The sequence below is a fragment of the Passer montanus genome, unplaced genomic scaffold (genome assembly GCF_014805655.1).
Source record: "Passer montanus isolate IOZ18808 unplaced genomic scaffold, ASM1480565v1 scaffold53, whole genome shotgun sequence".
Classification (NCBI taxonomy): domain Eukaryota; kingdom Metazoa; phylum Chordata; class Aves; order Passeriformes; family Passeridae; genus Passer; species Passer montanus.
This window is the reverse complement of record NW_024370263.1, coordinates 5786681-5813187: the sequence shown is the minus strand read 5'-3', so window position 1 is coordinate 5813187 and position 26507 is coordinate 5786681. Positions and strand designations below refer to the sequence as shown.

At 45.3% G+C, this 26507-nt stretch overlaps 2 protein-coding genes across 4 annotated transcripts; one reads left to right on the top strand and one right to left on the bottom strand.

The window, feature by feature from the left end:
* The first annotated feature begins 3 nt into the window (after positions 1-3).
* Positions 4-9860, top strand: TMEM120B (transmembrane protein 120B). 2 transcript variants are annotated; one of them, XM_039724797.1, is made up of 12 exons: positions 4-129; positions 2284-2402; positions 3212-3328; positions 4039-4098; positions 4654-4749; positions 5730-5819; positions 6279-6344; positions 7246-7307; positions 7545-7637; positions 8021-8085; positions 8240-8308; positions 8507-9860. In XM_039724797.1, exons 1-12 carry the CDS (start codon positions 61-63, stop codon positions 8618-8620), a joined length of 1020 nt encoding a protein of 339 aa, XP_039580731.1. In that variant the 5' UTR covers positions 4-60; the 3' UTR covers positions 8621-9860. The 2 variants fall into 2 exon arrangements, with proteins under 2 accessions (XP_039580731.1, XP_039580732.1); XM_039724798.1 differs by having other exon boundaries at positions 8240-8312; positions 8507-8583.
* Positions 9861-10584: 724 nt separating this feature from the next.
* On the bottom strand, positions 10585-21378 carry RHOF (ras homolog family member F, filopodia associated). Of its 2 annotated transcripts, XR_005629323.1 has the most exons (6): positions 21111-21378; positions 20874-20961; positions 14462-14571; positions 13612-13746; positions 12181-12466; positions 11429-11563 (listed from the first exon to the last, which is right to left on the bottom strand). XR_005629323.1 is itself a non-coding variant. In XM_039724799.1 (5 exons), exons 1-5 carry the CDS (start codon positions 21273-21275, stop codon positions 11399-11401), a joined length of 663 nt encoding a protein of 220 aa, XP_039580733.1. In that variant the 5' UTR covers positions 21276-21376; the 3' UTR covers positions 10585-11398. The 2 variants fall into 2 exon arrangements, 1 of the variants encoding a protein (XP_039580733.1); XM_039724799.1 differs by lacking the exon at positions 12181-12466 and having other exon boundaries at positions 10585-11563; positions 21111-21376.
* Between the last annotated feature and the right edge of the window lie 5129 nt (positions 21379-26507).

Here is a 26507-nt window from a genome sequence, read left to right as displayed (position 1 = left end):
GCGCGGGCCCGGGGCGGCGGGCGCGCGCCGGGGCCCGCGGAGCTGGCGCGGCCCCGCGCCATGCGGGACCAGCTGGAGCGGAGCCTGGGCGAGTGGCGGGAGCTGGAGGAGGAGTTCCGGCAGCTCCAGGTGAGCGGCGGGGCCCTGCGGGGCATCGCGGTGCTTCCCCCGCGCTGCCCTTGCCGGCTCGGCGGGGCCGGCCCCGGCTGGGCAGGAGCGGGACCGGGGATCCCCAGCGCCGCCGCATCCCCGGGGCGGCTCGGCGGGCGGGGCGGGCGGGCTCCCCCCAGCCCCGCTCGCTGCCTCCGCGCGGAGCGAGGCTGTGCATCCCGCACGGCCCCGCACACAGCCCGTGCCCCGCTGCCCCCGTGCGAGCGCACGGCGCAGCCCCACCGAGCCGCGGCCGTGCCCCGAGGATGCACCGGGATGCGGCGCCTCGGTTCCCGTTGCTGGAGAAGAGATGGACAGGGGGACGCGGTGCGGTTGTGCATCCCCAGCGTGCTGCAAGGAGCAGTGCGGGCAGCGCCTGTCCCGCCAGCATCTCCTGGCGGAGTTGGGTTTCCCGTGGTGGGATATGACGGGTCCGAGTGCTGTTTTCCCATCTTGCAAAAGTGCATTTGGGGATGGAAGGGCCTCGGAGTGGGGGCCAAGAGCTGTTCTACGAGACGCTTTTACCTCCAGAAGCCTTCCCTTCCTTCCCTGCTTGTCAGTGCTGCACCTATACACGTGCTTTAAATCTTAAAGCCAGTTTTAAAGTACAACCGGCTGTTCTCACTCTGGAGGCTGTTTAGCCTCTTTTAGACTGTTAAACAGAACGTGCATGCAAAAAAAAAAAAAAAAGTGTGATCTCCACAATTAGCTTGTTTCTTAATTAAAACTCAGTTCAGGTTGTATTCCTGTTAGCAGAAACAAGGGTTGGGTGCTGGGGGAGACCAGCTGACGTGGTTTTGTTGGTCACTTGTTTGCTGTGTGCACCTTCTCGACAAGCTCCCTGCCTGAGTCTGACCTAAACCACAGTAAATGTCAGTGGTTGTCCCTGCCTCAGTTTCCCCACCTGGAAAAGGAAAGTAGAAACACTTTTTGGTGGGGTGCCAGCTGCTGGTGGTCGAGGTGTCAGGATTAGTGCTGTAGAGGTGTGCTCAGCAAAACCAAAGTGAGCCTCAGACAGTGAGAGCTGCAGTGCCTGTACAGTGCTAGTTTGGTTATTAAAGCCTTTAAATCAGACACTGGAGCTTGTTTTGGATTGTTCTTGTAAATAAAGAACAGCTACCAAGTGGGTCCTAGCAAGGAGGAGAGCAGAGATCTGGTTTGTGTGGTTTCAGCACCATGTTTATGCTCTGGGAAGAGCAGTTGGAATTTCCTGTGGTTTTTGGTGCTGGTAGGTGAAGCACCGTGTAACCCACACTGTCTCTTGGCACTAACTCTGCAAACTCTGTTTTCCAGCTTATTACAGGTCTTAAAATTGGCTCAGAGGTCATTGCTTGGTGCTTGGGGAGCCCTTCCTGGGACTTCCCTCATGGGGAAAGGGGTGAAATCCTTGCAGAGGGTGGGAAAGCAGAGCCCAGGTATCCCCGAGTGCAGGGAGGGGTGAAGTCAGAGGCTCCTCAATGAGCATGTCCTTGTTATGGCTGAGCACTAATTGGGGGCTTCAGAGGACCAATGAGCTGTGATAAAGCAGTTCCTCCCAGGGAGCTTGCAAGGCCACAGGCAGGGACATCAGTTCAGCTCTTTAAACCAGAATATGGGGCAGTAGGTTGCTTGAATATCCGTGGGGTTGGGATGGCAGTGATGGCCAGGAGGTCCCTAAACACTCAGCCATGGATTTAAGCCTGATGCTGTGTCTTTCCCCTCCCTCATTTGTTAGGTCCTCATTTATTTTCTCCAAGATTTAATCTGGCTGTGAAATTGGAGTGCCTGCTCTGTGATTTAGCCACCATTTGATGGGCATGGATCAGGATCAAATGGAGGATTAGGAGATTCAAGGATTAGGGGCTTCATTGCAGGGTGGGATGGGAGTGAGAAGCTCCTGAGCGGGAAAGCTCTTTAAAGAGGCAATGAGATGAGTGTAGAGGATGCTTTTACTCTTGCAGGAATTTCATCAGTGTCCATTTAAGCCCTATTGTAGCTATACTGGTTTGGCATTTCCCCCTCCTTCCTTGTTAAAGGGGTGCCTGTTGTATCCCACAAAACAGGATTTTCCTGGTTTCACTTGGAGGTGAGGACCAAATGCCATAAATAACCTAGAAGGGCTCTTCCTACCAACCATCTCCTCTTCTCCTGCAGGAAACACACAAAGTTTACAGGCAGAAACTGGAAGAAGTCACCAGCCTGCAGACAGCCTGCAGCAGCTCCATACACCGGCAGAAGAAGACACTGAGGGATCTGAAGCACAGCCTGCAACGGTAACAGGAGACCTGGAGGGTGGAGGAGGCAGGGATGGGATAGCTCTCCTTCCCAAGGGCTGAAATGCTTGGATTTTTAGTATTTTTACTAGAAAATCTATGTTAGTTTCTTCCTTTCAGTGCGTGCTGTACATTGCAGGGCTGTGCAGCTCTTGGCTGTGCCAGGTGAGCAATGCTTTGCTCTCTAAACTGCACTGGAAGAGCAACATTAGTCCTTGAACCTGAAGGTGTAACTTGCTCCTGGGTGGATTTACAGATGGGAACTCTCTCTGGCTGCTTGGCTGATCCCAGGAGCCACAGGCTGAATTCCTTGTGTGCAGGTCTGAGTACAGCACCTCTGACACCACAGGCTGCTGGCTCTGCTGCTCACTGCTCTCTGGTTAACATTAATTATGAAAACCACAGTTTGTCAGTAAATCATCAGCTCTGTGTGCTGTTACATCCTGAAATACTTCATACCTGAAGAGCTGCAGCCTCTGCAAGGGCAGTGCCTGAAACCACGCACAGAGTTCCCAGGGTGGAGAGAGTTCTTTCAGAAAAGCACAATATTCCCACATGATCCTGTCACTGAGCTGATGGAAAGAGAAGCTGATTTATAAACCAGCTGGTTGAAGTCACCTACAGCAGCATAAACCTGGCAGTGAAATAAAGTCGTGATAAGCCAAATGGTTCCTCAGAAATACAGGAGCAAAGCACAGCAGCTCCCAGAGCCAGCTTGTTAACAGCCTGGATTTTATGACATTATTTTCCTTCAAATAAAAAGGAGGTGAAAACATGAACAGGAATATCTTGTTTCTGTGTTCTTGCAGGTGCAAGCCCAGAGCGAGTCCTGAGGAGTTTGCTCTCATTCAGGAGATCAGCAGCCAGATCAAGGAGAGGCAGAATGCCTTCTTTGACATGGAAGCCTACCTGCCCAAGAGGAATGGGTATGTGCTCCAGGAATTTTGGATTTTTAAATGTTCACAGCAATGCTCTTTGTTCCTGAAGGAAAAGGTTGAAGAAAGACATGTAAAATTGGATTAGTCATAAGTCTCTCGCTGAGCTGCTGTGTCAGTTGTACACAGAATTCATTAACTGTGAGTGGATGTAAATGTGTGTGGGCAGTGCAGGTTTTCTGTTAAAATGACAGTAACCTGCACTGGCAAGGGATTGTGCAGTTCACTGTTCCACACTGATGTATTCCTGAGCTAATTTTTTTGAGGGCTGAATCAGAACAAGACTTTTCTCTTTTTTTTAATAATATTTTTAACCAACTTTAACTTTTTCTTCAAGTTGGGTTGCTAGGACAGAGTTATGTCAGTTGTCAAGCTGTGTGATGCTGCAACCCCTCAGATTTTCTTCCAAATCCTCCCTGTGTTTGGGTTTGGCCAGTGCAGACTGTATATTTTGCCCTTAGATTGTAGTGGAAAAAGGAGACCAGGAAAATAAGCCTTTTCAGTAACTTCCTGGAAATGCTGACCAATATTTCCATGTGTAAAGCCTCTTCTGTGGTATTTCCCTCCAGTTTGTCTTAATTAAAAACCTCCAGCAAACGTGGCTTTGGCAGAGCCACTGTCTCATCACCTCAATCTAGATCATCCTGTGGTGTTCAAATAAAACAACTTACTTGGGTCTGCTCTTGGCTTTTGTCTTCCAGCCTGTACTTAAATCTGGTGCTGGGAAACGTGAATGTCACTCTCCTGAGCAACCAGGCAAAGTGAGTGAGCCTCCCCATGTGTGAGTTTGGGTTTCTCTGGGGCCAGCTGTGGGTGTGGACTGAAGCCCAGAGAGGGAATGGCTTTCTCTTAGACCTGATAAGTGAAATGTTGAGGGTGGGCCTCTGGACTATGACATGGGGATAAGCTGACATCCAGTGTAGCTCCAATTCCATTTATCACTTGCTTTTAAGCCCAGCTCGGCCTCTGGCCTTAATTGTAAAAGTGTTTGGAGTTTTTTTGTGCTGAAAAATGGTGCTGTGACTTCTAGGCATACAGTGCTCCAGAAAATGGAGATATATCTGTATTTTTAAAACCTTGTCAATCCAATCCAGAAACCAGCTCTGATGGACTTAGGCATTGTGTTTTAGCTGAGACAGACCCTGCTTGCAGGCAGAACACTGCCTTTCACCACTGTCCACTGCTTTTCTAAGTGTTTCAGCAAAACCTCTGTCTCTGGGCTTGATATTTGGCTTTGTATGTGGTTTGGAAAAGGTGAAGCTCCATTCCACTCACACATCTGTTTGGGTCCACAAATGGCACCTGTTTCCTTCCAGGTTCGCCTACAAGGATGAGTATGAGAAGTTCAAACTTTATCTGACAATAATCTTGTTACTGGGGGCTGTTGCCTGCAGGTGTTTTCTCCACTACAGGTAAGCTGCATTTTTATTTCTTATCAAGTATTTTGCATAAAACTGTGCTGGGTTTGAATTATCTTGTGCACTGTTAAGGACAGTGAGACAGCTCAGGTGGTGTTTAGGCTTTGAGCAATTGGGCAGCAGGACACCTGCTCTTCTTCAACTCTGTATTTTAGCTAATTGTTTTTCCTTTTTAAAAGGAAAGTCCAATATCATGTTGCCTGATGATGCTAAAAATTGATGTTGTTATTCTGGCATTGTGCTGTTGTTGGGAATGAACAGTTGGTTGTGCTTGTGGGTTGTGCCAGGCAGGGACCAACACTGTGCTGCAGCTCTGGGGTAACAAAAGCCACAAGAGAATTTGCATGAAATAATCAGACCTGAAACATTACCTCTAGGTTGTGATAAAGTGTCTGAGCACCAACAAGCTTCTGTTATTCAGTTTTGCTTAAAAACCAGGAATGTGTTGGAGCCACACACTTCCACTACAGCCTCTGTGTGTCTTGAGTCAATGCAGGAATGATGCTGCCCTGCACAGAGGCTGCCCCAAGTCCCCTTGGCTTCAGGAGTTTGCAAATGGCAAAATAAAATTTTGGTGTTTTGTTTTTTTTGTCCCAGAGCACATTGCTCTTCCATTCTTTTAGTTGATTTGATTTATATAGATCTCATGGAATCTTCTCATTGAATTAGCCTGGAAAGGCCTCTCTAAATTGGATCATCTGCTGCTTCTGTGATGCTTTCTCTCCTTGAGCAGCACTTAATGGCATCCCTGCATACCTGCTTATCAGCTCAGGATCTGCAGTGTTGGATCCCAGGGTAACAGGGCCTGGAGCTGGCAGTGCTGTGTGTGGGTTAGAGATGTTCAGGATGGGACTCGCAGCCTCACTTGGGCAGGTTTTCATCTGCCCAGGAGGAGGAAGGAAAAATAGTGATTTTTAAAATGCGTCTTTATAATTAACAAGAGGTTTTTTACTCTGTGTTTTTTGTGTTTACAGGGTGACAGATGAAGTGTTTAACTTTCTGTTGGTGTGGTATTACTGCACGCTGACGATACGGGAAAGCATTCTCATTAGCAATGGCTCAAGGTACAGTGCCACCTGCAGAGCACATGAAAGCATGAAATGTCCCTAAAGAAAACAGGCAACAAAAAGGGATTCAGCTTGGCACTGGGGCCTAGCAAATCTGAGATGCTGATGGCCTCTCTGCAGAGTCTCTTGTCTCTCTCCTCCTCCCTGGTCACATCCAAGGGCACCTGAAGTTTGGGGAGAGAGCAGTTGCAGTTCCTAAGAGTCCCTAAGTTATTGGTCCAAGTTTTTGGCTGGTTTTGGTAGCTGTAGGTTAGTTGTAGATGTGGTCTGGGGTGTGTGTTTTGCCTTGTGTTAGAGGCCACACATCTTTGGTTGGAAATGCCACAGCATCCCTTGTACTTGAGCTTGGATGTCTGCTTTGTTTCCATTTTTTGGATCGTTTTTTGCCTGTAAGGCTGGACTTCAATGCTGAAATCCATGCTTCTTGTCTCACTGCCATATTTTTTTCCTGCTCAGGATCAAAGGCTGGTGGGTGTCTCATCACTACGTTTCCACGTTCCTGTCTGGAGTGATGTTAACGTGGTGAGTCTGCTCTTGCCTGCTCGAGGTGCTTCAAGCCTGTTTCATGGTGTTTATATCATCTGAGCATTTAAATCCAGCATGACCACGAAGCTGTGGCCACAGGACATATGGCAGCGTGTGAGCCTTAATATTTGTTTGATGTTACAGATGTTTTCAATGATAAATACAACACTGCAAGGTTGTATTTACATTACTGGTTTAAAAAAAAAAAAAAGAAATGCAAACCCTGTGACTGTAGTTGGGCTGGTGATAGGAAAATCTCCCAGTTTCTGTCTTTGTACTTAAGGAAACAAGCAGCACTTTGGTATAGAGGAAGTACACCACAAAATGGGTGTTTGGTGCCTTTACTGAGCCTTGACTAGAGAGTTTAAAGCAAAAAATTCAAGTTACCCCCTTGCAGTGGGTGGTGGTCAGACAGCCCACAATGCACTCCCTGTGCAACCTGTCTCGACTTGGACATGAACTAATGAGTTAATTATTAAAAATTGTTTTAAAACAACATAAACTTCTGCCCTGAATCTGTAAGGGGCTGACAGTGGCTGGGGCAGAAGGTCCCTTGCCCTCCATCTATCCTGAACTACCCTTGGGATAAGCAGCACAGCCACCCCCTGTTGCAGTGCTCAGATTCTCAATGCAGATGATGCTGAATGGCTTTGCTGCCTGGAGAAAACTGATAAAGGATGAGAGGGGACAGCATTTATCCTTTTAGAGAGGGGAAACCTAATCAATGAGAGCACTTCCTGTGTGGCTGTAGCACCTCTGAGGGCTCCCAGGGGGTGGAATGGGCTGGGCACCAGCTGCTGGTTCCTTTGCTAATGGCATGAGTCCTGGTGTGAAGGGAAGGGTTGGATGCACTGGATGCTTTTAGCAAATTAATGGACCTCCCATGTTCTGCTTCCAGGCCAGATGGACTCATGTATCAGATGTTTCGCAGTCAATTTTTAGCATTTTCAATATTTCAGAGTGAGTATATCTTACCTTGCTAATTAATTTTGTGTCATATGTGCTTAGAAGAAAACACTTTCATTTGGTAAATACTGGAATATTAAACTGTAGGAATATAAAGATGGTGTACAAATATGCAATCTACAAATATAAGCAATAATTAAATGCTGTTGGATTAAACATGATTGAAGTAGTTTGTTACTTACCATACTTCTGAATAACCAGTGGAGTGATGTTTTCTCTCTCCTTCTCCAGGCTGTGTTCAGTTCTTACAGTATTATTACCAAAGGGGCTGCCTCTATAGGCTCCGGGCTTTGGGGGAGAGAAACCACTTGGACCTTACAGTAGGTGAGGTCTCCTGCTATGCTTTCTTTGCACAGGTTTTGGGTGCAGTGATAGGGAGGGAGAAGGCTGTGTGCCCCCTCACTGCAGAGCTGTCCCCTGCCTGGCTGCCTGTGTCCCAAGGGAAAGGACAGTGACACTTTTATCCCCCTCCTCAGGTCCTGTAGGTCAGGAGCAGAGGAATCTGATCTTTGTCAGTGTTTGAGGAGACTAAGATGGAGGTTTTGGTCATCACTAACTTTATCCTCCTCCAACTACTGCAATTTCCAGGAAATCTTTTTACTTGAGAGGAATAGCCCTTATGGGGGTGAAATGGATGGGGAGGAGCTGCAGGTCCAGTCCTGGCTCTTCTGTGCTCACACTCTGCCTCTTCTGTCAACCTTTTCCAGAAGGATTCCAGTCCTGGATGTGGCGGGGGCTGACGTTTCTCCTTCCCTTCTTGTTCTTTGGCCATGTAAGTTGGGTGATGCCCTCCTCCCTCTGTGGTGCAGTGTCTGCTGCTGCACCACCCAAAGGTGCTTTGGATCACACACAGCTATGACAAACGTTTCAAAGGCTTAATTATTTTTGCTCCTAATTAAATTGCCTTTTTCTTTTCCCCTTTGCAGTTCTGGCAGCTGTACAATGCAATCACGCTTTTCAGATTGTCAAGGCACGAGGAATGCAAGGAATGGCAGGTGTGTGTTGGCTCTGCTCAGAGGAAGCACAGAGCAGGGCAGAGGGGGTGCTTGACCACATCCTGAAAGATATTTGGGCATCTGACTCCATTTAAATATCTCAGAGGCTGTTCTGTGTCTGGTAGAGCCCAGCACTGCTGAATATAATCCATATTGTAATATTACAAATAATAAATGCTGCTTCCTCTTCCCTTTCAGGTTTTTGTGTTGGCTTTGACATTCCTGCTGCTCTTCCTCGGGAACTTCCTCACTACTCTCAAGGTGGTGCACACTAAACTGCAGAAGAACAAAGACAAGGTGAAGAAGCTGTGACTCCCCCTGTTCCCAGTGTGCATCCATGCCTGTGCCCCAGCAGGGCTGGGTTTGGGACAGATCCTGCTCCACCCCAGCCAGGGATGGATGGGCTCAGAAGCACTCCCCTGTCCCCGTGTTTGGTAAAGGACTCTGCCAGCACAGACTCAGTATTAATGCAAGCATGGCTCTCCAGTCACACTCCTGCTATTTATGTATATTTAATATAAAATGTATTTGCTTCTGGGGTTTTTGTTCTGTATATAGAGCAGCATGCACCTGCCTGGTGAAGCGCCAGCACTGGGGAAAATGTGGGATCTACTGTAATTCCAATTCTGGAATGATACCTGACACTTTCCAGTTTTATTATTTAAATTCTGGGTATTGAATTTATTGAGGTTTATGAACACTCTGTGGATCAGTAATACAGAGCGAATGCTGTTTTTCAAGGCATTTGTTTAAGGCATATTCTCAGTGGCAATACTAACCTGTGTGTACTGTGAAAAGAAAATACTCATCTTTGTACCATACTGCTGCTATATACACTTCTAAAAAGCTATTTAAAGAAGAGGAATTCCTTCTTTGAAAACAAAATCATGTGAGCAAAAGCAGTTTTTAAATGGCAGGGAAGTCTGCTAGCCCTTTTCCAGGGAGACCAGGTCATTTGTCCAGGCCTGAAAGAACCTAAAATAAACCATTCAATATGCAACTGCCTCTGCCCCTTTTTAGTAACAAGCACATGGCCCTTAGGTTGGTTTTTGAGGCAAGGTTCTGGAAAGGGGAAGACAGACTCAGCTCAAATATTAAATACTTTCTTTAGATGCTGCACTTGTACCAATAATGAAGAGAATGGAAATGCTGTGTCAAGGGATGGCAGGGGACAAACACTGACTGCTACCCTGGTAAAGTCCTTGTGCTGCTTGAATTTACACTCACTCATGGGAACACCTTTTTTTGGGTGCTGTAACTTCTGTACCTCCTCAGGCAGCTGCAGCACTGAGCTGCCTTGGGCTGTGTCTTTCCCAACAGTGAAGGCTCCCTTTGAGCCAGCACAAAGCCCAAACTGGGCACATCCTCTGGCAGAGTGAGTGGAAAACAGTGCCCTCCTCCCCAGAGGGTGCTCACCAGGGCACAGATAATGCACCACAGGCTTGGGATGGATTCACTTCTGTTGCTCAAGCTAGCAAAATTACCTTTGCTGTGTCACTGTCCTGTGGGCATGAACAATAAACTGCAATTTGCATATTTTCAACAGTTTTCACACCAGTTGGGCTGTGTTTTGCTGTTTTGCACACCCTGTAAGGTTTTGTTTTACTCTTTGAATGCTCAATTTATGAAATCTAAATTGTTGTCTGTTGAGAGCAAACTGGAACTTGTTCTGCAGGGGTGAGTAACATGAGCTCTGCAACCTGAGAAACTCAGATTAAAAAAGCCAGAGAGATTTCCACTGTGGAGCTGGTGGTGAGTGGGTCACTTCCTGAACGTTGCTGTTTCAATTTTGCACTGAGTGAGGTGAGGGGTGGTTCTTTTAGTAACGAGCAGAGAAAAGGCTGCAGAATTCTTCAAGGTTTTTCTATAGGCGAGGATGTGCACAAACTTTCAATTAATTTAATTTCCTATTTTAGACTCATAAGTATTAAAAAACCTTAATTAAATCAAAACAAGTTAGGGAAAAAAATGAAAAAGAAAAATGTTTTTTAAGGGTTTACCTGCATGTAAAACAATTATGATGGCTTGCTCCAAAACAGTTTTGCACCAGCTGGTCATGTACAGTTTGCCTTACACAGAAAGCTTTCAGCAACACCTGTACTGCAGGAGCCTCATTTCCCCTCTCAGGTTTGGTTTATGATGAGTACAAACTAGGGATTGTTCCTGCAGTCTGAGGTCTCAGTGAGGGGATGTGCAAAAGAACCAGGAGACAGGAGGCACGTGTACCAGGGTGTGCAGTGGGAGCCTCCCTGATCCTTAGACAACTGACACCTTCATCACAAAAGGGAAAACTTTAATTTATACCAGGAGAGATGATTTCACAAGTGAATGAATTTTTCCTCCAGTGCACCATGATTTGCATCTGTCTTGTATTAAATAGGCTGTAAATGTTTATAAGACTGACTTAACATTACATGTAGTAGCTGCTTCGAGTACTTCTAAATTTAAGTGCTGTACATTAACTATTTTCCATTATTTAATTGGAGCAACTGATGTATTTCCACTGATAAATGCCACTTTCCATTGCAGCAGCAGGCCTTGAAGAACTCTTGAGGTGCAGGTCTGCAGAGCTGGTCCAGGGGGTGGTGGATGTTCCATCTGCAATCAGGGGCCAGCTTGAGGCCAACTCCTGCCATTGCCACCAGGAAAATTAACTTAAAAATGTTAAGACAAAACTTCTTCTGTCTCTTCAAAGGTGCCTGATAAGCTGCTTTAACATTGCTTCTGAAAGATTTGAGTTTTCTGGAAAAAGGCAGTAAATTGTAGCTCTAACATGCCACAATTATTTTGCAGAGGAAAAAAACCTCAACACTAAGTTATATAGTAGCAGTTGCTGTTCATTGCAGTTTAAATAGTGAGTTGTTCACACTTAGAAGCAAAAGCCAGATGGTTGAAGGCACACAGCATTGAGCTAACCATGATAAACAGCTTTGAAAACTCCACGAGAACAGTGTAACAAAAGTGCAAAAATACTAAAAATAATTAAAATTTTAAAATAAAAATTATCCTAGAAATACAAATGTTTAAAAAAAAGTTTCTAAAGTGAATCTTTTATAAAATCTGAATCACTTGGCTCTCGTGCAGTCCAGATCATAACACTGAGCACACTCTTCTTTTCCTGTGGCCCTTGGCTTTCTTCATGGCACTCAGTGCAATGCTTGTGGCTTCTTTAAAAACATTTTCTATGTTCTCACGACATTTTGCTGAACATTCCAGGTAAATTTGTGCATTAATCTCCTTGCAAGCTGCTTCACCCTGGAAAGAGCAAAAAGGTAAGAAAAGATGTAAGTTCAGTGGATGAGTGAAGAAAGGTGAGTTGGGAAGAAAGGGAATTCATTTGTACATCTTTGCAATCATGAAGAAAGGAGCTGCCTCTGAGTGCAGCGCTAGAGTGTGAGTGGCATTGGTAATAAACTGAAGCACTGTAAATAAACTTGGTGTTTTTCCACTCTGCTGAACCAAAGCCTGGCCTAAGAGTTCAGAGCATTAGAGACTCTTGAGGTGCAGAGTCCTGACAGCACAAAAATATTCTCAGTATTGAATTTCTTTAAACTAAATGCTGAGATAGGTACCTAAGTGAGGATAAGATGTCTACATGGTGGTATTTTTTTCAGGCCTGACCTTAACTATTCTGTGATGTCACCTTTAGTAATGAATGTCACATGCAAAAACAGAATCTGCACTGATGCCTTGCCTTGTTTTGCTGGTGCACATGCTTTGAAGCATCACAAGGGCTCAGCCAAAATCCTCATAAGCACAAGCAGGTGCCTGCATTTCTCAGCCATGCAAAGGGAACAGGCTTGAATCTAAAGTATTTCCATGCAATGCTGGTTGTGTGAAATCACTACAGACAAAGCACAGTGATTTCTTACTTGAGATCCTTTTATTGTCCCTGCAGAGCCAGCCCCCAGGTCTGAATGCTTGTGAGCCTTTCACTGTGAATTCCAGGACTGCAACCTATGGCTCACAGACTCTGCAATTATTCATTGTGATCTCTGGGAGTGGGGTCACTTGGGCTTTTACTGGGGTAGGGGGCTTTCTTCATATTTAAGCAGTTTGTCTCCTTCCAGTTGTGTGCAAGCTGCAGTGGTGGCAGATACTGTTCAGATCCTCTGTGCCTGGCATGGGAAGCATCAAGGTGCCATCAGCTGTAAAAAACTGAGGTAGAGCATATTTCAGGGAGGAAAAACCAAGTGGGAGGGCTCACACAAGAAACAAAGTTTGTATAACATGTGGGTCCTTGAGTTTATCTGCATAAGGCCTCAGCAGACTGGCCAGAAGTGTCTGTTGCTTGACTGGAACCTCTCTCATGTGAAGATGGTGAAGGGATTTATTCATGCAAACAAGGGACAATCTGCAACTGTTCACAGTGACAGGCTGGGACCTCATCTGGTATGCAAGGGAGACAAACTAAAAGGCCCAGCATGGTTTTGTGGTGATGCAGTTGTAGTTTATTTTCCTGCTGTTTAGAAGAAGTGGTGATTCACTCAAGGTCCTAGTGCACTTGACCCTGTTCCCTGGACGTGTGTCTCAGCTGCTGTTCTTGCTCTGAGGTGAGAGGAGAAGGATGGCTTTGTAGTTTAGAAAAAAGAAAAATTGGAGGACCAGAGCAGAAAGGTCTTATGTGACATGGGACAAGCTGTTCCATCACTGTTTCTCCTGTACCTAGGACAGCTATGCCAGTGACATAACACCACTCATAAATTTAACTGCTTCATAATACTTAGAGATACTGATAATAGTTTTTCTAAGATTACTTTAGAGACTTCAAAGAACAGTCTCTCATGTCAGAGAAACCTTGCAGATGTTCTTGCTATTTGCCTTGAAAGGATTTATTTTTAAGTGGGATTTGCAAAACACATTTATTCCAGAACGGTCATACTGGAATGGGTTCCTGACATCTCCAGTCTTTATCACAGTACTGATCAAAGCACCAGTGATGGCTGCAATGTAGGATAATAACAATTATGAAGGAAGTCCAGCAGACTTGTTAAGGCTTACAAACTTTTAACAGGAATAACCCAGCTGTGAAAGAAGAATGAGATGTGATTAGCACAGGAGGCAGATAGATAGTTGTGTCCTTTAAAACTGCTCATATTTCTCTTTACTTTGGCACTAAAAATGGATGGTGATTTGATGACTTCCAAAAACAACTTACATAAAGTTCTCTTAGTGCTGCCAACCATTTCTTTATCTGGATCACCTAATTTTGCAGTGTCTGTGACCATACCTGTGAGGAGCAATGCCATCACGTGCTTTATCTCCTGCCAGGAGGCCACCACTGCAGAAACACTGAAGTTTACCTGGTTGTAGGTGATGGGCTCCTGCCTGGCAGCCCTGAGCTTGCGCAGCTGCTCCTTGTCCTTGCGGAGATCTGTCTTGCAGCCGATCAGCACGAGCGGGACACCCCGGCAGAAGTGATTCACCTCAGGATACCACTGCGGGTAGAAAAACAAAACTTTTACAGCTGCTTTTTATTTTCTCGTTTGTTTCCTGAAATCAACACAATACAGCCAAGCAGCATTTAATGTAAGTTGCAATTTCAGAGTTTTGGAGTTAGTCTAGTGGTGGGGGCCCAACATGCACTATTTACATCCCAGAAGTGTTTAAAACTCCTACCCAAAGTCAGCTGCTTTATAAAAACATAGTAGCATCTGTCTCTATGCCAAAATGTTTATTTACCATCTGTTTAAATTCTGAGGATCTACTCTAAAGTCACATTTCAAAACAGAATTTGTACTAAGTCTTGCATTGTTTTCCTGGTGCTATGTCCAAGAATGCTTTGGAATGTTACAGAAATCCCAGCACAGAGAAGTGGTTGCTCTCATCTTCCCCTGCAAATAAATACACATGTGATGGAAGTAGTCTTGACTCCAAGATGTGCAATGTTGCTCATGTGACATTGCTACAGATAAAGCAGTGATTTAATTGCTGGTGTTTGATCTTTTTAGTGAGAGTCAGCCCTGGTCCTGAGCACTTAGGAGCCATGGAGAGGTGAGCCCCAGGTCTAAGGTCTGTGACCTGCAGCTCAGCACAGGATGAGTGATCTGGGCATCTACACACCCAGGGTACAGGACACTAAAAGCACCAGCATTTCTAATCTGACATCTTGTCATATATCAGGCATGTGCAATTCATTTAGAAGCCTCTTACCTTGGCTGCTACGTTATCATAGCTGGTGGGGTTCATGACATCATAACAAATTAACACCACATTGGTGTTCTGGTAAGAAAGGGGCCGTAGCCGATCGTAGTCCTCCTGCCCTGAAACACACAGGATGGTTGGGATGAAGAAACCTCTGTCCTGAGCAAGCAGAGCAATGGGGATATGTACAGACACATACTGGAGATCAAGAACAATAGTACTGTAATTTCACGCTTGTTTAATTCCTTCCCTTGAGTACAGGAGATTCCCCCTCACTGACAAAACTCACAGTCTAGAATACAGAACACATCCCTGGCAGGTTTTAATAAAAAGCCTGCTTTGTCCACTTGCTGAGGACTTAGAAGCAGTTCTAAACACCAACTGCCAAGTTGCTGCTCAAAAATAAAGTCATCAAGAGGAATATGACAATTATTATTAAATATTTTCAGTTTGACAGTGGCAGTCCCCATAATCATTTACATTCACATGTGATGCTGTGAGGAGAAGAAACACTGTATTTCGTAGACAGGAATGGTGAAGTGGAAACCTTAGTGGCAAACCTGCTTTTCCCAGCCTGGTGAGCTGAGAGGAAGCAGTGATTACACCCAGGACTGTACAAGCCATGCTGCAGCATGAGCCAGGCTTAACTGGCCTTTGAAGCAGACTCCCCAGCAGATCTAAGGGAATTCAGCTGAATTCTGGAAAAGCAGGGGATTTGTCATACTTCTGATTAGGGATATTCTAGCACGTGATGTGACAAGAGGAAGCTGGTTTGCTTCAGACCTGTACTCTTCCCATTACAGTAATCACCGTGCCAGGGTCTGAAGGTGTCTTGCTTTGAGAGATTAAGTGAAAGAAAGCAGTAATTCCCTGATACAGCTGGCAGCTCAGGAAAAAAAACCCAATCTTTTTCATTTAATAAGGAAGAAAGCATGATTCAAGCAGTCTTTAGAAGGTGTATTTGTCATTTGAATGCTGGAATCAGACATGTGTCTGTGATGTACAGAATTTCCACAAGGAGAACTGGTCCTTCCCACTCTCACCACAATCCACACACAGACCAGAAACTGCCCTACAGGCAGTTCCACATCTCACATCTTCATGTTGATATTTCAAATGAAGGAATGCAGAAAATTTCAGTGTGCCCCAACTTTACAGCAATGATTCCTGCTCTGGTACCTGCTTCAGTCCAAAGTCATATACTCATCACTTGCCAACATTTTTGTCTCCAGTCTGAAGAACTGGAGAAAGCCAGTCTGAAGAACTAGAAAGCCAATAATACTGCAAAATTTTACTCCCTTCCTTAATTTAAATGATTGGTTGAGATACATTTTATTCCAAGGCAATCCCTGCTGGATAAGCTATTACTCAGTTTGCCTGAGATGTTTGTACAATGGGATCTTGGACTTGGACCATTTTGTATTTGAGCTTCCACAACAGCCATGGGCTCTGTGGGGAGGTGCAGAACAAAGAGGGATTGATATCTCAGGGTTTAATCCAGAAATAATACACAATTGACAAAATCATGCATGTTGTATAAACATTCAGAGCAAAGATTGTACTGCTTATCCCTTCTTATTCTCCCAAACCATCTACTTGTTTGCAACCAATTTGCCATTTTGTTGCTGAGATAATCCCTTAAATGCATTAAATACATCAGATGCCAAACTTTTTTTCCCTCCTAACTTCCTCTAGTGCTGTGTAAAGTTTTCCTTGTTGAAGTTCAGGCCTCTGAGTTTCTAACAGCATAACTTGTAAAATTAAAAGGTCCTTCAAGTTGTTGTTGGCAATTGGTGAGGCAGACAGGGCTGTCCCATTGGGAGAAACATGTTTATTTGCTTGGAATCTGAACAAACCTCTAAATTCACTCTCTTGGATGGGATAACAAAAAAGTGTCTTCAGTTATGTGATACAATATGTTGTATTGCAGGCCAAAAACTATAGATATGCCCTGGTGAACTGCTCCTTCATCTTCAAATCCATTTTATATTATGGGTTTTAAAGCAAACAATAAATGCATGAGAAAATGCTGTGTAAAACATGGCTCTGTGTGCATTTGGAATGTTGGATACAGAGTGCAGAAGAGGGTGGGGTGCAGAGAGCAGAAGGGGAAGGTGAGGTGGCAATTGCTTAACCTGTGTTACAGTCGGGTGGTTGCAGCACTCGTGGGGAAGGAGGAGGAAGCTGCTCTTTAGAAGATCAGCTGCAGCTTCTCAGCTGCTGAGGATGTAATGGGACCCAGATGAAGCTGTATCTAAACATAGACATCCCCCTCTCTGAAAACAATCCCTTTCACCCCCTGTCCTCAAGTGCTGCCGGTGAAATGCAAGAAAGGGCCTGGGAGACTTTTTTTCTCTGTAAAGCTGCTCAGTCTGTGGTCAGAGCTAATTTGGCACAGATTTAGGTCTTTTTACTAAGAGTTTTAAAAAGGAGGAACAGAGGTGAACCTAAGCAGCAACTGAATGTCTATGCAAAGCCCTGTGTCTGCTTCCTCAAATACAGGCAACTGTTTTCTTTCCCCAGTTAACACAAAACATGCTGTGGGGGAGTTGGTTAAATATCTGCCTACGTGTGAGCACATCTGTGACCCTCTGTCTTCCTCGATTCATTGTACCATCAGAGACTTTGGGATTTTCTAAAGAAAAAAACTCCAACCAACTGAACTCACCTAAAATTCACACAAATTCTCTGCCAAGCTCCCAGTCCTACGTGCCTCTGGGAGATGCTGTGTAACCACACCACGTCAGTCAGGCCCTGTGCTGGGGAGGGAGCTCTGGTGGTGGCTGAGGGTGAACAGAAGTGAAACCACAGCTCTCAGTCTCATGTGCATGTTCACCTCTGTCTGCTCTTCCTCACCCCTTTGTCCATTCACCACCAAAGAGCCAGCCTGTGAGCTGCTTGCCAGCTATGCTTTTTCCCTATTCAGTTTAAAACAAATTGGGAAATGGACATTCTTAGCAGGAAGAAAACTGGTAGAAGAGGACACTTGGAGCAGGAGGGGCACACATCAATTTAAAAATTGGGGGTTTTGTCTTACTCAGGCATGACTTCCCTGTCAAAGTTATGAGAAATTATTTTTGCATTCACTGGTTTTTAAAATTTCTCTGAAGACCTTGTGCTTCTGTCATCAGAGACCTGAAAACCTCACTGGAGGCCTTGCATGTGCTTCCTGTCAGAACAAGTTGCTCGTACCCACAATGATGAGGCATCACTTCCTCCCAGCCCAGCAGTGCTCTGCTCTCTGCTCTGAGAAACTCCTGCACCAGGAATTGAGCCTGGTGTCTGAGCTGCACCTAGGGCATCAACACTGCCCCCTTGGCATGGAAAAACTAGAGTTCATTTACCTCTCAGAGCCTTTGCTTCTGTCAAGCACAGCTGGAAGTGGAAAATTTTAATAGAAAAAGCAGCTGCAGAGGCTGTTTGCAGACCAGACATGTGACGTTACAAAGCCTTTACACATTGCGTGTGTGTACCACCAACTTCCTGCAACAGCAAGAAGTGTTTGATGAGGAAGACACAGTATCACAGTAAAAAATGCTCACCAAAAATTATTTTTCTGGTACATTTTAGACTAATCCATTACGTTCATTTGTTACCAAAATTCTTGCAAGAAAATAATACCTTTTGTATCTTGAAACGTTTGTTTCTTAAGTTTTTTGTTTGTGTCCTCCTCCCTCAGTAAGTAGGACAAGATCAAATGTTTGAGCTGCACAGGACTTGACAATACAAAGAATCCTTCCAACTTTAAACAGCTCATGGAGCTGAACCTGTCCTTTACCTTTCCATGATGCTGAAGTACACCCAGCTCTATTTCGTGCTGCTCCAAGCAAGATCCTAAAAACACACAACTCTTGGTCTTAGTCTAACCCTTAAGGAACTCAACATCAGTTTTGTACTACTAAAAACAGGATGAGATTAAAATGTGTGATTTGTTTCTTAAGTTTTTTGTGTCCTCCTCCCTCAGTAAGTAGGACAAGATCAAATGTTTGAGCTGCACAGGACTTGACAATACAAAGAATCCTTCCAACTTTAAACAGCTCATGGAGCTGAACCTGTCCTTTACCTTTCCATGATGCTGAAGTACACCCAGCTCTATTTCGTGCTGCTCCAAGCAAGATCCTAAAAACACACAACTCTTGGTCTTAGTCTAACCCTTAAGGAACTCAACATCAGTTTTGTACTACTAAAAACAGGATGAGATTAAAATGTGTGCTCAAGTGAGTCCTTCCTTTAGCAAAACTTCCAGTTACAGAAAGAGGCTGAAAAGCTGCTTGAATTAGAGTTTGACCGAGTTTGTAGATATGTCACATAAAACTATGTAAGCAGCTTTGAAACAGAACCAAAATTCAGGGTTTCCCCCTCCCAATCAAATGTATTAACCCAGGTGACAATCTCCCTGCTTGCTTTCTTGCTGTGTCTTATGGAAAGCGAAATAAATTTAACAGGAAGGGAGGAGACAAGTGTCAACAACCTCAAGAAACTTGTAGCCTTGTGGCCATGATGCTGTTTTGGGAGGTGAAAAATGTTGGGTTTCGAGGTTTCCACGCAAGAGATGGAAAGCAATCACTCTTTCACACCAATAATGGCAGCTCCACTTCCCAAAATGTCTCACAAGACACAAAATACATCCCGCAGTTCTTCAGTGGAGCGGTGCTTTAGTCCAAATCAGTTTTTACAGCTGTGAATTCAATGTGGAAGGTACACATTAATACTTACATTCATAAACAGGGAAACTACAGGACGTGGTCACAGGACATGGGGTAATGGTTTTAAACTATCAGAGGGCAGATTTGCAATAGATAAAATGGAGAATTTTTTACACAAAGAGGAACAGGCTGCCCAGAGAAGCTGTGGCTGCTCTATTCATGAAAACATCCAAGGTCAGCTTGGGCAGGGCCCTGAGAAACCTGATCTAGTAAAGATCCTTGTTCATTTTAAGGGTCCTTTCCCACCCAAACTGGCCTGATGCTGCAATAAGCAGTGAGCAGACCCTGGGGCTGCAGGTCTGGTGCAGAGCTGAGCTCTGACACACAAGGAGCTGCCAGGCTCAGGAGAGCTCAGTGCTGCAATGCTGGACCTGCCCAGCCCACTGCCATCTCTGGATCCAGCCCATGCTCCTTACAGCCTGGAAAGAGAGTCCAAAGGCAAATGCTGGAATGTGTGGCATGGGGATTTTAAATGAGAGCTAGGAACCATGTGACAGGCAAAAAATCCACACTGACAGCAAACAAACATAAAAATCATGAGTGCAGTGGCAGGTTCTTGGTGCCAACACCCTGTATTAAGGAAATGCCTCTTTGGTTGCTCACACCAGATTCCATTCCTTCTCTTTTCCTCTAAAGCTTAGACCCAAACCCCTTGCCATGCAGTAGAAGGTATGTTATCCCAACTAAATGGACTCAGAACAGTAACACTGACCCAAGAAGTCACATTGGCAAATTGGGGGCTCAGGATCTTACTACACTGTAGTAAAAGTTAGCAGTGAAATTCACTTCTAGATTAAAATCCTTTAAAAGTAGGTTTTCAGCTATCACTTGCAGTATACAAGAAGATAAGTGTGTTTTATTGCTATTAAAAATGACTGGACTGCATTCGGTTCTTATTTGTCTTGGTGTAAATTTGGAACAACTCCACAGGCTTGAACTGAAACAGATGATCTACACTGAGCTGAAACCAAGCACGTGTCAGTTTTAGGGTTCATTTAAGAAAGCAGCTGGATAACAGAGTCTGGAAACTTTGAATGAGGTTGAAATCATTTACACAAACCAATTCACAAGTTCTTCAAATGAACCTGAACAACTATCAGCATTTTCAAATAACTTTTATTGCCATGGCCTTTTGATTTTGAACACAAAACAGCCTTTTCCTCCTTCCCTATTCAATCACACATGGCAGCAGATTAAAATATTTTCCTGGTTGATTGTATTATGCTTTGCATCTGGGAATTGGGTTTTAATACTTCCAGATATGGTTGCTGTTTGATATTTCTGAATTAATTGGGTTGTTAACATAATGAATGAGTTGATGACCAGAACTGCCATTAGACAATCTATTTTTTTTTTCTGGAAGTCACATTGATATGCAACTGGTAATGGTGGTTAGTTTGTTTGTACTTTCCTCTCTAGCAGTCTAACCTGCAGTGCTATGGTTAAACTATGCTGGTATAGAAGCAATTTGAAAACCTGTCCATCTTTACAGTCTTCAAATACTGGGCTGATTTAAGCTGTCACTAAAAAATCTGCTGGAACAGAAATGGGGGTGCGTGTGCTCATGGGAGCAGCACTTTACAGTTTCTGCTTATTTGCCTGAAGTTTCGAAAGGCTGGGCCGGGTTTGGGCTCAGTCCCAGGCCAATGTCCCCGGTGCTGCCATCGCAGTGGCCGCAGCGGAGCTGCCCCTCGCAGGAGAGTGGAACCCCTTACCTGCGGTGTCGTACAGGTTCAGCGTGACCTCCTTCTTCCCCACCGTCACACTCGTTGTGTACTTCTCAAAAACAGAGGGCGCGTATTGCTGCAAAGGGACAAGGATCTCGGTGATCTCAGAGGCCTTTTCCAACCTTAATGGACTCGGCGATTGTGAGAAGCGGTGCTGGCGGGGCCCAAGCGCCGGGGCCGGCCCCGGCCGCGGCCCCCAGCCCCGCGGGAGTGGCAGCCCCTCACCTCGGGGAAGGAGCCCTTGGCGTACACCATCAGCAGCGACGTCTTCCCGCAGCCTCCGTCGCCCACGATCACCACCTTCACCTCCTTCCTGCCCGACGGGGCGGCCGCGGGGCCGCGGGGCTGCTCCGCCGCGCCCTCGGGCACGGCCCCGTTGGCCGCTTCCATGGAGCGGGAGCGGAGCGGGCCCGCTGAGGGCGCAGCGCGGCCGGGACGCGGCTCCGCTCCCCCTCCGCGCCCGGGGCGGGCAGAGCCGCCCGCGCCCCGCCGGGGATTGGCCGCGCCGCCGCCTCAGGTGCCGCAGGGCCCCGCCCGGGCCCCCGGACACTGAGGGAGCCTCTGAGGGAGCCGCTGAGGGAGCCGCTGAGGGAGCCTCTCTTGCACCCCGGGCCTCATCGCCGGCCCGCGGCCGCCCGCAGGCCGCGGCTGCTCGGGGTCACGGCGGGAAGGCCCCTCAGCGCCGCGTCCCCTCAGCCCCGCCGCGGCTGCTCCGCCCGCCCGTCCCGCCGGGCAGCCCCCGAGGATCCAACCCCCGGGACCATCGGGCCGCGTCCCTTTGCCCTTCCACCCACACGGCCCTTCCCCATTTATGTATTCCCGTTCCATTTGTTCCCACAGGGAGCCCCTGCAGCGCCGTGCTGGGTCCCGCCCGGCGGCCGGCGCTGAGGGAGCGCTCCAGCTCGGCCCCGATGTGGGACCAGTCCCCAGGGCCGAGCGGTGCCAGGCACGGTGAGGGCAGGCAGAGACCCCCGAGGCACTCACAGAAAGGAACCTTGGTGCCTGCACTGGCAGTGACTCACTGCTTGTTTTCCGCTGATTTATTGCTTGGGAAAGAACCGACAGCTCTGCTCATCATCTGGCTCGCCATCCAAGGTGAGCTGCAATGAAAATAACTGGAATTTCTCCTTTTAATTGCAGAGATGTGGTGGCCCCAGGCTTCCATGTGGCGTTTTTTGGTACCGTGGAATGCAGGGGATCACAGCAGCTGAGTATGTTTGGCTCTGGAAGGGATCACAACTGCTGGATTACGTTTGGCTCCAATGCACAGGTCAGGGCAGTGACACTGAGTTTTGGACGGATCTGCTCAGGTGCAAATCTACCACCATTCAGCACAAAAACCGCATGTTTCTTTCCTGGCAGGAATTAGCACTGTGCTCTATCTTAAGTCGGTTTGCTTTTAAGAAATAAAAATTTCCTCGATTTTTTTTTTTTAATACCACTTGTGGAAATAGCAGCAAACCCCTTAAGGACATGCTCGGGCGTAGCAAGACCGTTTAATTCTAATAAGGAAAAAAACCCAAACCACAATTCGAGTAAGGCTTTTCATTTTCCCCTGCGCAGTTGTGTCACTAGATGGCCTTCCAGACCCAATACAAACACTGCTGCACTCGGTAAGGAGGATTCTGCTTTGTGCACAAAGCAAAGGGAAAGAACCGACAAAGGGCAAACAAAAAGCTAGAAAAGGATATTTCTGCAATAGATAAGAAGGACCTGTCGTACTTAATACAGTGTCATATAACTCAAATTATAACAATAAAAAAGCAGGCAAATTCACACCTATTTAAAATTCACCATTATCCCGTAGAAAAAAGTTTATGCAAGCACATGGAAATTGTCAAAAAATGTTTTACAAGCCACAGTCTTATAAATCTTCTCTGGAGCACAGGAAATCCCATCAGCTTCTGTCCAGTGTAATGGCTGAGAGCATTCCAATGGCACAGGAATGGATGGGCCAGGAAAGAATTTGTTTTATCCTGAAATGATTTATTTGGACCTGGCTCAAACCCAGTACCACACTATGTATGATACAATCAGCAGGTAGAGTTAACAGTCATCCTGTAACTGAAGAATTCAGGGGTTTATTTTCAAGTCAATTATTTCCATAAAGGGGATTTTTGGGGGGATAAAAGTATTTTGTGGTTCATTATTAATTTGTGAAGTTTTGCTTTTTCTTTTGTTTTTGAGGGTTTTTTTCCCAAGTCTCACAAAACAATCTTTACATTTCTCACAGCTCTGTCTCCTTGTACATTCTATACTTAAGGAAACTGTTAGATTTGTACACCTTTAGGTTTGGGATGAAACAACATAAAATAAGCAGATTACAAATACAACTATAAACACTCCAAAGACTGTTTTTAAGTAATGGATGCTCTACTTATGTAATGAGTTAACTTATTATGGATGAAATACAACATTTCAGTGTCTCAGGTACTTAATTTTAATTAGCAGCTATGCAGTGCTTTAGGTATATCATTTGGGTTTGGGCAAAAGCTGAGCCTATTTTGCTGACTCCGAAAAAAGCAAAATCTAAAATGGAATAGTGACACTGATTTAAATGGAAGAAGATTCAACCCTCCATTACTGAAATTCAAATATGATCATTACTAATTGCAAGTGTCCTTCTCTAGTTCAGTTTTGGCCTGCATATTGATTTTGGCACAAGTTCTTTCATAAAAAGTTTGCACATCTGCAGCTCAGGGGTCAATGTGTGTGTGGAGATTCTCAGTGAGCACAACCAAACCAGGGCATTAGTGGGGTATGGAAGATATCCATGCTCCAATCTTGGTGCCAGTTTGTTGCTTCATGATCACCAAAGAAAAAGTTAGGCAGGAGTGAAAGGTTAGCAAACTGCTTAGGAAAACTGCTGGAGTTTGTGATTTTTAAAAGATTCTTTAACAGACTGGATGGAATTGATGGATAATTCAGGTTAGTTATGAAAACACCAAAAAAAAAGACTCACAGATTAGGTTCAATATTGTTTGCACACACCATCTGCTGCATACTCCTATTGTTAGTTTATTTGGTAACACAAACTGGATAAGAATGGGGACCTGTTCTTCCTTATTGTCATCAGAACCATGTTTTTGAAATACACTTCATTTTTTTCTTCATAACACAAACCCCAATTTACAAAGACTTCAACATAACAACACCATTTATGTCTAAGGGAATATTCATAAACTTAGTTAAGAAAGTGCATAACAAGGCAGAGCCTTAAATATTTATTTTTTTAACATTACCAGTGACATTTATTATTTGTGTTTTCAGCTATGAGGTCCCACTCCAGCATGTACTGAGCAAGAGTAATGCCTTGAAAAATTCACAGTAGGAAAGACAGACCCTAAGGAATGGGATTTACCAAGTAAGTCAAGTGAATCTCTGATAAATTTCAGATGTTGTACAAGGCAAACAATTGCTTGTCATGTGCACACAGACTCTTACTGAGGGAGTCTCTGCCCCACGGAATTTATTATGGACAGGGCACAGAAGGAAGGGGGAATTATGGTGTGGGAGAGCTGAACTATCCCTGCACACAGCACAAAGTTCTGGTGACAGAATCAGTGTGAGGAGGAGCCTATGACAAAGCAGGTGTATACTGCTCAAGGTGATTCCTCCTGTTTACAGAACAAATGAACAAAATTGGTTTTCAGTTGTGCTTTTGCTCACAGTGCCTGCACTGCTCTGACCCTCACTAAACCCTCCACAAAATTTCCAAAATCAAAGCTCCCCAGTGTCCTTGACTTTCAGCTGCTTCTCAGCCTCCATTTCTGCAGTGTTTCTCACTGCTCCTCTCTCACATGCAGAGCTCAGCCATCTGGTCCTCATGGCCTGATACTTTACACACATGTCCCCACCCCGAAAAATCCCTTGGGCCACATGATTCACCATCTATTCAAACCTTGCCATGTGCCTGCTTTTTTGTGTAGTAGCTCCTACTGATGTAAATCCCTTGTTCCATAAGGGCTCTCAATTGCCTTTTTCACTGAAGGCAAGGTGGCTGTGACACCTGCCAATCTCTGAGACGTTTAACCCAACCTAAAACATTATTACATTGTTGTTTGGCTGAGTAGGAACCATATTTTTATCCCAGTGGGAAGTGCTGCCAGAAAGGCATTAACTTTCTAGACTATTAAGTAATATGGAAAAATTATATTTCAATAAGAAAATTTCCTTTCTGCTTTTTCATGCCTTAGAAATAGTTCCTGTTTCACTTGGCTCAAGTAGCCCCTGCATTAAATCAATGCAGAAATCTTTGGATAAACTCTAAGTAAAATCTGTGCAAATGCTACCAGGGAGTTCAGAGGGTTGGGAAAGAAAACAGGACAAGGATCTGTGAGGGGAGGTGTGAGACAATTAAGACACACAACCCAGCAAAATCAGGCAGAGAATATTCAAGTACTCTGATGTTGTTCGGACAAACTTTATTCCTAAACCACACACTCATGACTACCTGGTGAGCAGCTATTTATAGGGAACACAAACTGTTTCTTGGTTATTTTCTCTGGTATTCTTTAGGCCCAAATATGTGGGCCAAATATGGCCTAGCTGATACACGCATGGCCAACGTGCTGTGTTTTGAATTTCATTTTTCATTAGAAACTGAGTTCTTGGCTTTGCAGTTGTGGGGGAAAACCACCCCATTATACAAACATGAATTAAATCAACGTGGTCACATCTCATCCTGATACAGTAGGTGCTTAGAGGAAGTTTCAAGTTTCTGTTGCTCACTAAAGCATGAACTCTCAAGCCAAATTCTGTTGTGAAAAATGGGCAACACAAGGTTAGGATCATCCTATGCTTTTCTGGAACATCAAACACAATGAGTGATCTCTGGAAAGCATGAAATGAACAGGCAAGTGTCTGCCAACACCTCCACAGCTCTGCCCATGGATCTGGGGATGTGTCTCCCAGATGTGCTGGCATGTCTTCCCTGAGCCATGGGCTGGAATTTTGTCACAAGCTGGCAGAGCTATCACAGCAATGCTGGATCTCATCCCCTGCCTCTGTGCTGGGAAGGCAAGCTGGGGGTTTGGTGTAAAGACAGGGATTCAGAACTCACTTCGGGTGAGATCTGCAGTTGTGTTTGCCATGGGAACAGGCAGAAGCAGCAGGTTCAGGAGGGAGGCACAGCCTTGCTCGTGGCTCTGGGGGTTTGGTGTAAAGAGAGGGATTCAGAACTCCTCACTTCGGGTGAGATCTGCAGTTGTGTTTGCCATGGGAACAGGCAGAAGCAGCAGGTTCAGGAGGGAGGCACAGCCTTGCTCGTGGCTGACAGAGATCAGGCCTCTGCTACAGATCTGTGTGAAATTAGTCACCATCAGATGATCTTCTGCATCCAGATCTGCAGCAGAGAACACATCCCATCAGGAAGTAATTTGAGGAAATTTAGGGAAAAGGGCTACAAACAGCTTTGCTTGCAACACAGTGTGTTCTTAGCCAGTATCCAACCAATCCCTTTAGTACAACCTCTGAAATCCCTCTGGCTTAGGCCTTCCTGTGTTTTCATTACCCAACATTCCACCTAACCCAGAAAGCATGAAGATGTTATTTTTTTCAAAATTGGAGCAGTCTCTGCAGTATCTGCTTCCTTCAGATCACTTTTCCCTTCTCTTGTTCCCA